General features: G+C 28.4%; 1 protein-coding gene across 6 annotated transcripts; it reads left to right on the top strand.

Moving 5' to 3' along the window:
* Positions 1-8,336: 8,336 nt before the first annotated feature.
* On the top strand, positions 8,337-11,331 carry LOC107842903 (F-box protein At3g58530; the record flags this gene model as incomplete). 6 transcript variants are annotated; one of them, XM_047396731.1, is given in 9 exon segments in its annotated part: positions 8,337-8,709; positions 8,893-8,989; positions 9,433-9,579; positions 10,033-10,113; positions 10,210-10,281; positions 10,546-10,617; positions 10,918-10,989; positions 11,083-11,154; positions 11,284-11,331. In XM_047396731.1, coding segments are annotated over 7 exon segments (505 nt in total), but the record flags the coding sequence as incomplete, so codon positions are not given.

Raw genomic sequence — 11,331 nt, 5'->3', positions numbered from 1 at the left:
AAAGAATTAAAAATAAGAAAAGAAAGACTAAAATATAACATGATTGTTGGAGTATGCCAAAAATCAATAAAAGCACAAGAAGAAGAAATATCATATTTAGAATCACAAATAGATAATCTAGAATACATATATCAACATGATCTATACACTATCAAGTAGATAAAATGAACAAAGAAGAATTTATAATAGATGAAAAAACATATGAAAATCATCAAGGATTAAAGATAAGAATAGTATTTTCTAATCTAGGAAGAAGATATAAGAAAATAGGTGAACATTTATATTTAATGTTAGAAAAAAAAATTAAAATTAGAAGATAAATTAACAGTCATGGTAAGAATAGCAAAAGAAAACGAAGAAATAGACAGGAAAAAAGAAATAGATAAAATAAAACAACAGACTACAGAAGAAATAGGAAAAATAGAAGAAACTAAAAATAATAGGATTGCTGCATTAGAAAAAGAACTGCAAATGCTAAAAGAGTTGTATGAAAAAGACAGAAAGAAAAAGAAGAAAAGGATAAATAACAAAAAGTATTAATTGAGATAAATCAAGTTAAAGAAAAATTCGAAAACAAAGAATTAGAAACTAATGAAACAGAAATAAATACAATAGATGTTGAAGAAACAGATAATTATGATTCAGAAGATGGTGAAACATATACAGAAATCTTAACAAATATAGAAAAACTTGAAATAAATGAAAAACAAGAAGTAATTAATAAAGAAAACTTAGAAAATACAAACACGGAAATAAACACACTTGATAAAAAGGACGATGAAAAAATAATACCTAGTACATCAGAAATAAGAAAACCTACATATTATTATAAAAATAAGTTTAAAAATTATAACCTAAAGGATAAATATAACAAATGGACACTAAAATAAATAATTAATAAAAATTATAACTTCTTAAACTTAGATTGTGAAATAGATGTAGATAAAATGATATAATTATGGATGAGATATGTAACAAAACAATTATTAGACAATGGTATAAATACAACAGATATACCAGAATATATAGAGAGAACTCTAATAGAAAACAAAAAATTATGGTTTCTAAATTTAACTGAAGATAGTAAAAAGGTATTAAGGGCTGATAAAAAAATAGAAGGAACAACAGTAACTAAACTAACACCTATAGACATATTGAAAAAATATGAAATAGCTATAAAAGATGAATTTAGCAGTATGATAACAGAAGAAGAAGATCAAAACAAAGAAAAAGATACAAATAGGAATTTAATGTTAAAACTAACAATATGTAATATGTGCTATATAGATGAGTATACGTGTGCATTTAAAGAATACTACTATAAGGGAACATACAATACAGAAGAAAGTAAAGAAGTAAGAAGATTATATTTTAGTAAACTACCCGAATCATTTAGTTCAAAAATAATAAAGAGTTGGGATGAAGCAAAAATAGTAGATACCCTAGGAGCAAGAATAAAATTTCTACAACAATGGTATAGAAATCTATGTGAGAAATACAGAGAAGAAATAAAAATGAAAAAAACATTAATAACAAATTTAACATGTTGCAAGGATAAAATAGCACCCAATTTGGATATGAAGAAAAATATTATAAAAAAAGAAAAAAACATAAGAAATATAAGAGATACAAAAATCAAAATATAAGTATAAGAAACCAAGAAAAAGATATTATGTAAAAAATTATAAATATAAAAGATCATATAGGAGAAACAAATTTATAAAAGAATGTACTTGTTATAATTGTGGAAAACTAGGACATTTAGCTCAAGATTGTAAAATGCCTAAAGATCCAAAAAAGAAACAAATATCAGAAATAAAGATAGAAAATGCAGAATCTATGCAAATAAATTATATAGATTACGAATTAGAAAGTGAAAAGAGTATATATGAAATTTCGAAAAATGAAACAGATAATGAAATACATAGTGAATTAGATGAACCAAATGACTGAAGAAGGTATAAAAATAATAACAAAGAAAGAATATTTAAATGAAGAAGGAACAGATCAGAAAATAATATATTTGATGAGATAAAAGAAAAAGAATTAGATTTAAGCGTAGAAAAAATATTTAAAATACCAACAGTAAAAAACGTATTTAGTAGACGAAAAGAAGAATACTACGTAGTAAGCCAAAAGGAACATGTAATAGACTGTAGATATGCAAAAGGTAGAGCTAGTATACTACTAGTAACAAAGAGAATAATTAATAAAGAAATAAACGATATAAAAAGTAAAGACCCAATAAAATACGTACACCTTGAAGGAACGAAAATATTAATAAAAGCATGTTTTAGAGAAGGAATAAATACACCAATAGAATTATATTTAGCAGATGATAGAATTATAAAACCTATAGAAAAAAAGTATAATAAATGCTATAAAAGGAAATTTAATATACCAAAAATTTAAATTTATAATAAGTGCGAATTATTCAGTAGCAATAACAGATAAAAACATAGATAAATTATTAGTATTATATTAAAAAATATCAGGAATAGAACTAGCCCCAGGAAGTAAAATATTTACAGCAAGATGTAAAAATCTATATGTATTAACAACAAAACATAAAATAACGGGAAAAAATAAAATTAATAAAATACAAATAGAAAGTCCTTCTGAACAATTTATAAAAACAATTGATAATAATGATTATGGTTACAAAGACATAGATATAGAAGAAGATTTAGAAATAATAAATGATAAAATAAGTACAACAAAAAGAATAGCTTTTGAAAACCAGAATCATGAGGATCATCGAAAAGAACAAAATATGAAATAACTTCAACAGTTAATTTAACTCAATACTCCCTCCGTTTCATAATAAATAAATTATTGGATTTTGACACACATATTAAGGAAAAAGCATTAAAGACATAAATTTAACACGACTTTCAAGTTTTACCCCAAAAAAGAAAAAGTTGACCTTTTAATACCTTTTCAAAAGTTAATTGGTCGTCAAATTAAGGGCAAATTTGACAAAAAATTCAATGATTCACTTATTTTGAAACACCAATAAATACCCCAACAATTCACTTATTATGAAACGGGGGGAGTATTATATAACGGGAATAATAAATGAAAAAGAATATTTAATACTCCTAAATACAGGACAGGAAGAAAATCATATAGCAAAATACCTAGTGAAAAATGAAGAAATAAAATCTAATAGTAATATATGCCCAGATCTACCAAGAAGTTTAATAACTATTAAAGAAACAACTAAAAAGGAAATAATAATAGGAGTTAGAAAAATAAAAATAGAATTTGAAATAAAGGAAGATATGCAAAAAACAGACATAATATTAGGAATAAAATGGTTAGAATAAGTAAAACTCTACAATATAGAACATACACAATTAACCATAACCTATAATAGAGAAAAAATATTGATAAAAAAAACATTAACATGAAAATATATGTACTTATGAAAATAATAGTAGAGGATATTATAATAGATATTATACACCTATGATAGACATATGAGCAGAAGCCAACTTATGTAGATATAACTGTTTACCAGAAAACAAATGGGATAAGCTAAAAACACCAATAGTAGTCAAAAGATTTAATAATGAAGGAAGCTTAATTACCTATAAAGCTAGAAATGTAAAAATACAAATATGAGATAAAATATTAACAATAGAAGAGATCTATAATTATGAACTAACAACAAAAGATATGCTTTTAAGAATGACATTTTTAGATAAACTATACCCACATATAATAATTAGAACAGACTGGTGGTTTACAACCCCACGTAAGCAAAAGGTAAGAGCAAAAAGATTTATTAATAAAATAAGAAAGAAAACTGATTGGATAAAAGAAAGTGAAAAATCACACAAAAATTAGAAAATATAAAAAAATACTGAAGACACAATAAAACTAGTTATATTTTCAATAAATAAAGAAGAAATAACTATATTTTCAATAGATAAGATAGAAATAATAAAGAAAAAATTAAGACAACTATACAGTGAAGATCCATTAAAAGAATGAAAAAAATATAAGACTACTGTAAAAATTGAACTAATAGATAAAAATAGTATAATAACCCAAAAATCATTAACATATAACTTTGATGATTTAAAAGAATTCGAAATGCATGTAAATGAATTATTAGAAAAATAATACATACAAAAAAATAATAGTAAACACAATAACCCAGCATTTATAGTAAATAAATACAGTGAACAAAAAAGAGAAAAAAGTAGAATGATTATTGATTATAGAAACCTAAATACAAAAACTATGACATATAATTATCCAATACCAAATAAGATATTAAAAATAAGACAGATACAAGGATATAACTATTTTAGTAAGTTTGATTGTAAATCAGGATTTTACCATTTAAAGCTAGAGGAAGAATCTAAAAAGTCAACTGCGTTTATAGTACCACAATGATTTTATGAATGGAATGTGTTACCATTTGGATATAAAAATGCACCAGGAAGATACCAACACTTTATGGATAGTTATTTTAAACAACTACCTAATTGTATAGTATACATAGATGATATACTATTATATACAAAAACTAAAGAGGAACATTTAAATTACTAGAACAATTTGCAGGTATAATAGAAAATTCAGGAATAAGTTTAAATGAAAAGAAAGCTGAAATTATGAAAAATCAGATAGAGTTTTTAAAAATACAAATAGATAAAAGTGGAGTAAAAATGCAACAACATATAGTACAAAAAATAATAAATTCAAAAGAAGAATCAGATACAAAAAAGAAATTACAATCATTTTTAGGATTAGTAAACCAAGTAAGAGAATATATACCAAAATTAGCAGAAAGCCTAAAACCATTAAAGAAAAAATTTAAAAAGAATGTAGAATATAATTACAACGAAGAAGATAAAAAACAAATCCAGAAAATAAAAATACTTTGTAAAGAGTTACCAAAATTATAATTTCCAGATGAAATTAAAAAGTTTACATATATAGTAGAAACAGATGCAAGTGAATATAATTATGGAGGAATACTTAAATATAGATATGAAGAAGAAAAATTAGAACATCATTGTAGATACTACTCAGGAACGTTTAATGAAACAGAAATAAAATGGAAAATAAATAGAAAAGAATTATGTTCATTATATAAATGCTTATTAGCATTTGGGCCATATATTGTATATAACAAGTTATTGTACGAACGGATAATACACAGGTACGATGGTGGTTAACAAGAAAAATATAAAATTCAGTAACAACGAAGGAATTCAGAGATGAGTATTGAATATATTAAATTTTACGTTTACAATTGAAGTAATCAGTACTAACAAAAATATTATTGCAGATTATATATCAAGACAAAGCTACACAGACAGATATAATAGAAGATGATGCTTTAGAAAAGATACTCAAAACCCTAACTATGCTTTCACTGAAAGTGGACAGTATGAATGATGAAATAGAAAAGTTAAAAACTAATGAAGTTAAATTGAAGTCTGAAGCTAAGACTCAGATAACTCAGCAGTGTGCAGAGCTATGTCGATCAAAAGATAATAAAATTCCAGAGATAAAAGGAGACGTTGGGACACGCCATAAAATCCATAATGTTTATCAATCTACAACTGCAGGTACAAGCAAATGAGTTAGTGGACAAAGATATCAGAACATGAACATGAACAAGATATTTGAAAAATCATTTATACCAAAAACACAAAAAGACCCCTTGTTCATACCCCCACAAACTACCACATATCGAGAAAGTTTAAATTAAGATAAAAAAGCCTATAACCATATAACTCGAGCATACATAGAAAATATCCACAAAATACAGACTCACCTAAACCTTAGACCCAGAGTCACAAATATCCAAGAACCAAACACAGACTATATAACCCAAAAACTACAAGATTACAACAAGTTAATCGCATTACCAAAACTAACCTAAATTTAGTTAAAACCTGTTTCAGTTATGAACTATTAAATACCATATATACCCAAGAAGGAGATGAACTAACAGCTATACCAGAATTATATAGAGCATTCACCACTTATAAGAAAATAACCAAAGGAAATCTATTTTTTAAAAAAATTTATACTGCACCAGCAGAGATATTATATGACGAAATTAAACCAGTTATACAAGTTGTAAAAATAGGATTAACCAGAGATCACTATATACTAGATTATTCTTAAATAACATGTTCTTCGATCACTATTAGCATGGTAATCTGGATACTTTTTCCCTAAACAACGCTTCTACTCTGGTTAATCCTATTTTTACAACTTGTATAAGTATAAGAAACCATTTTATTCCTAGGACATTTAGCTAGAGATTGTAAAATGTCTAATATTAGGCATTTTATTACATTTTGATTTTTTGTACAATTAAGTTAACATTTCTAACATTTCTCATAATTAACACATATCTACTTGTACATTTTTTAAATAACATGGCTCCGATATCAATTGTAGGGGGTGCGGAACCAAGATATAAATATATATCTATAAAAGAATGTACTTGTTATAATTGTGGAAAACTAAGACATTTAGCTAGAGATTGTAAAATGCCAAAAGATCCAAAAAAGAAACAAATATCAGAAATAAAGATAGGACATTTGTTTTAGAAAAAATACTCAAAATCCTAACTACACTTTCACTAAAAGTGGACAATATGAGTAATGGAATAGAAAAGCTAAAGACTAATGAAGTTAAACTGAAGTCTGAAGTTATGACTCAGATAACTCAGTAGTGTGTAGAGCTATGTCGATCGGAAGACAATAAAATTCCAGAGATAAAAGGAGACGTTGGGACACTCCATAAAACCCATAACGTTTATCAATCTACAACTGCAGGTACAAGCAAATGAATTAGTGGATAAAAATATCAGAACATGAACAAGATATTTGAAAAATCATTTATACCAAAAACACAAAAAGACTCCTTGTTCATACCCCTACAAACTACCACATATCGAAAAAGTTTAAACCAAGATAAAAAAGCATATAACCATATAACTCAAGCATACATAAAAAATATCCACAAAACACAGACTCACCTAAACTTTAGACCCAAAGCCATAAATATTCAAGAACCAAACACAGACTATATAACCCAAAAACTACAAGGTTACAACAAGTTAATCGCATTACCAAAAACTAACCCAAATTTAGTTAAAACCTGTTTCAGTTATGGATTATTAAATACTAATATACCCAAGAAGGAGATGAACTAACATCTATATCAGAATTATATAGAACATTTGCCACTTATAAGAAAATAATCAAAGGAAATCTATTTTTTATAAAGTTTTATACTGCACCAGCAGAGATATTATATGACAAAATTAAACCAGTTATACAATTTGTAAAAATAGGATTAACCAGAGATATGATTATACCGGAAGATATTGTTCAACAATCAGAGATACCTAAAGTTGAGATACCTGATTTTTATGCAAATAAGCAAACTATAGGAATAGCTACACTTATTCAATAACTAACAAACAATTATCTCAATGGAAATTCCATATGGAGTTACTATTCGAGAAACCAATTAATGATCTATTCAAATTCAAGGGAGCTACGACAGTCTGATATGGAAGAAGTTAAACAATGGATTATGACGTTTCTCAATCCAGAAAAACAACCATCTACAAAGACAATTAAAAAGGAATTTATTTCAGAAAAATTATTAACCAGATATTGCAAATTAATAGGATACAAATATCCAGACCACCAATGATGTCCTGGAGAAAATAATGTGATCCCTGAAGTTCAATTAGAATAAAAGAAAATAAGAACACCAACTGGAAGATAGAAAGATAGCAACAGAGCAATGAAGAAATAAAAAAGATCAGCGAAACAAGCTATGAAAATGACATAACAATGACATATGAATAGTCTTTTTGACTTTAGATACATAAATAATTGTGTAACATTATTAGCCTTTACTATTTTTGACTTTTCTTAATTTTTTTGGCACTTGCCATTATTCGTTTTTCACTTTTTTTTACAAATGTAAAGTTAGGACCATTATTAGCCTTTTATTTTTTTGACAGATATAAAGTTAGAAATAGTGTAAATAGTTTATGCATTTTTATCTTTTAGGATTATAAATATATAAGTCATACGACATTCTAAGGTAAGACTGCCTTCTTGTACACAAAAGATATTCTCTCATATCACTACAAAAAATGGATAAAATTGTGGGGGTTTATTTGCGGAGGTTATTTTAACCTCCGTAAAATTATATGAAATGCGGAGTTTAAAAATTTGCCGCTAAAATTTATAAATTTGCGGAGGTTGTAGACTCCCTGCTATCAATTGCGGGAGTTTTAAACCCCCGCTATCAATTGAAAAAAATTTTTTTCCCTGTTTTTTTTTTTCAATTGGCCAAAACATTTTCCCTCTTTTTTTTTTTTCTAATTCGCCAAAGCATTTTCCCTCTTTTTATTTAGTTGCCAAAACATTTTCCTTCTCGGCCAAAACAGCTTTACCATCAATTGAGAGCTCACATTTTCCCTAGATCGACCTTCTCATTTTCCCCCAAATCGATTGAGAGGTCTGTCGGCCATTGGTACTACGACCGACCTCGTTCTTTCATTTCCCCCAAATCGATTGGTAAGTTGAAAACCTTAATTGTTTGGAACCACAGGTCATATCATAGGTAAGTAGAAACAGGTCGGCCGGCCATTGCTCATTGAAGACTTGATTGGGGTGTACCGGTATCGCAGTTTAAAGAGAATCGGTAATTATTTTTATGTTGCATATTGAAATTCAGTAGTAGATTTTTTCTGTTGGATATTTGCATATTGAAATATCTATAGAAGATTTATAGGTATATTTCTGATTAATGAAGTTAAAGATAATTGGATGGATGTCTTTTCTTTAAAAGGATCTTCTTTACTATCTGTATATATATTTGGTTTAGAGGTCACAGATTTCAGATTCAGTCTGTTGAAAAATTGCCCGAAAATCCAAGTGTTATCTTTTGATTGCTGTGACCGTGTTTCTGAACAAGTGATAAAGTAAGTCAGTGGTAGTTATTACTATTCTCTCTCGCGATAAGTTCTTATTTCACTTACGAGGGGAAACCAGTTCTCGTAAACAAAAAGTGTGTTGTATGAAGACAAGAAAATGTTGCTCTCTCTATTTGCACTATACTGTTTATCGTTTTATTATTTTCTTGAGTGTATAACAGGTTAACAACCACATTCTCTTTGGGAATGATGTTTCATGTTCTGCTATATTATATGTTCTCTCCAACAATATTTTGTTGTACTAGAAAGACAACCGAACAACATTGTTATATAGAGATTTGACTGTATACTCTTTAAAAAGTGCACGAGATAGACATTATAGAATCGTGCGTGTTGGCATTATCTTACTGTTTTACGAGTCGACTAGGAAGGTTAATTTGTGATACGATAAGCTGTTTAAGGTGATGAAGATCATTATATTTGTGTGTCAGGTTTCTCGAATTTGACATATTTGAGTTTTAGAAAATGTGTTTTGGTTACTGCTGAAGCGATGCAAGCTTTATTCAGCTTAGGTAAATTGGTTCAGTTGGATTTCGAGAGGTGTCCACGGATACATGGAGGATTTGTTCATCTTCAAGGTTTGTTATTTCCTGATAGTTTTTCTTTAGCGTAGGTTCATTTTTCATGTCATTTGTATCTGAAAACTGATAGTTTTCCTTTTCATTCCTAAGGAAACAATCTCGTGCTTCTATGGTAGTTTTTTCACCTAGGTACAAAAAAATATCTACCTGTCGTCTAGAGACCTAAAGTCCACAATGATTAAGCATCAAGAGGCATGGGCGTATCTATAAGCTTGCATAGCGTTCACGTGAATAGAATAGCTTTTGCCAAATATCTAAAAACAGTTGAACATAAACCCAAATATTATAGTAGTATTAACTTGAAGTCGCTATAGGAACTAGAGGCTGGTTCAAGATTTGAAGATTACACCTGCTTTTGTTGACATTTGTATACTTTTAATAAATTTTATTCCATCATCTTGATGAAGCTCTTTGACGTTTGTATGCTAAAAATGAAGTGTGTTCTTTTTGTTTCAGGTTTGTCCAAGCTCGAATCACTCAGTATCAGATGTTGTCAATGCATTATGGATTCAGACATGGAGCCTCTGCCAGGTATCATTGGTGAACATGCCTTAGTATCATCACTGGAACCGCCTTGACGTGTTTGATTTTTGTGAGATTTGCTCATTTTGATGCGGTGTTATTCAGGGATTGCGAGTTTAAAGGAACTTCAGGTTGTGTGCATCTATATTACAGATTATGGAGTGTCTTATTTGGGAGGTAGGTAATAATGTATTTGGTTTGGAATGAATGGTAAACTTTAGTTGTGCCTTATAGGCTTTGATGTACTCACTTCGTTTCATTTTATGAGATGGTGTTTGACCTTTACATGAACTTTAAGACGTTACTTTGACTTTTACTAAAATAAAATATATGTATGATAAAAAAAATTGAGCATCATATAAGCTTGATTTTCTCTTTTTGGCCCTGCAAATTTACCTAATACCTTTGCCTGCGTCGTGTTTTTTCTTTTTGAATCTTTAGGTTTGAACAAACTTGTTGTACTAAATATGGAAGGATCACATGTTACTACGTCATGTTTGGATACTATCTCAGGTTTGCACTATTCTAAAAGTACCATATTTTTAGAAAGTTAGAAATTTAAGTGCTTTTTCGATCCCATGGTTGATAAAATCTACATTGCTTGGACTATTAAGTATACCTGGTGCATGTCTGATCCTCCAAAACTCCAAAAGTAGTATATTTTTGAAGGATTCGGCACGGGTACAACAACATTTTTGGAGAGTCCAAGCAACATAGAATAAAAGGTATATGATATCTGTTCTTTCGATAAGGCATCAACAGTGTTTTGTTAATAGTAGTGTATCTTAAGGGAACTTGTCTTTTATTCGACAGAGCTTCCTTCGCAGCAATCATTGAATCTCAATAGATATTTTCTGAGAGATGATGGATGTGAAAAGTTTTCGGGTAGCTGAAAGAGATTACTTTGTTTCCAATATGAGCTGATTAGAGCGACTAAATGCTAACATCTATAGCCAACTGTTGTACATAACCGTGCAGCGCTCAGCGATTTGAATGTGTTGAATTTGGGATTTAACCACATTACAGATGAATGTTTGGGCCATTTGAAAGGTCTGTCTTATAAATTGGCATGACTGATATTTTTAGACAGTAGTTGTTAACGCGCTAACGCTCTGTCATGTTCTTTTTCCTCGGGATGAATGGTTATTGGTTATTCATTTTGTTGGATCGGTATTGCAGGTCTAACAAAATTGGAAGGTCTGAACTTGGATTCTTGTAAGATTACGG

This window comes from Capsicum annuum, chromosome 9 (genome assembly GCF_002878395.1).
Source record: "Capsicum annuum cultivar UCD-10X-F1 chromosome 9, UCD10Xv1.1, whole genome shotgun sequence".
Lineage (NCBI taxonomy): Eukaryota > Viridiplantae > Streptophyta > Magnoliopsida > Solanales > Solanaceae > Capsicum > Capsicum annuum.
Note: the sequence above shows the minus strand (reverse complement) of the source record. Positions and strands in the feature narration are given on the sequence as shown.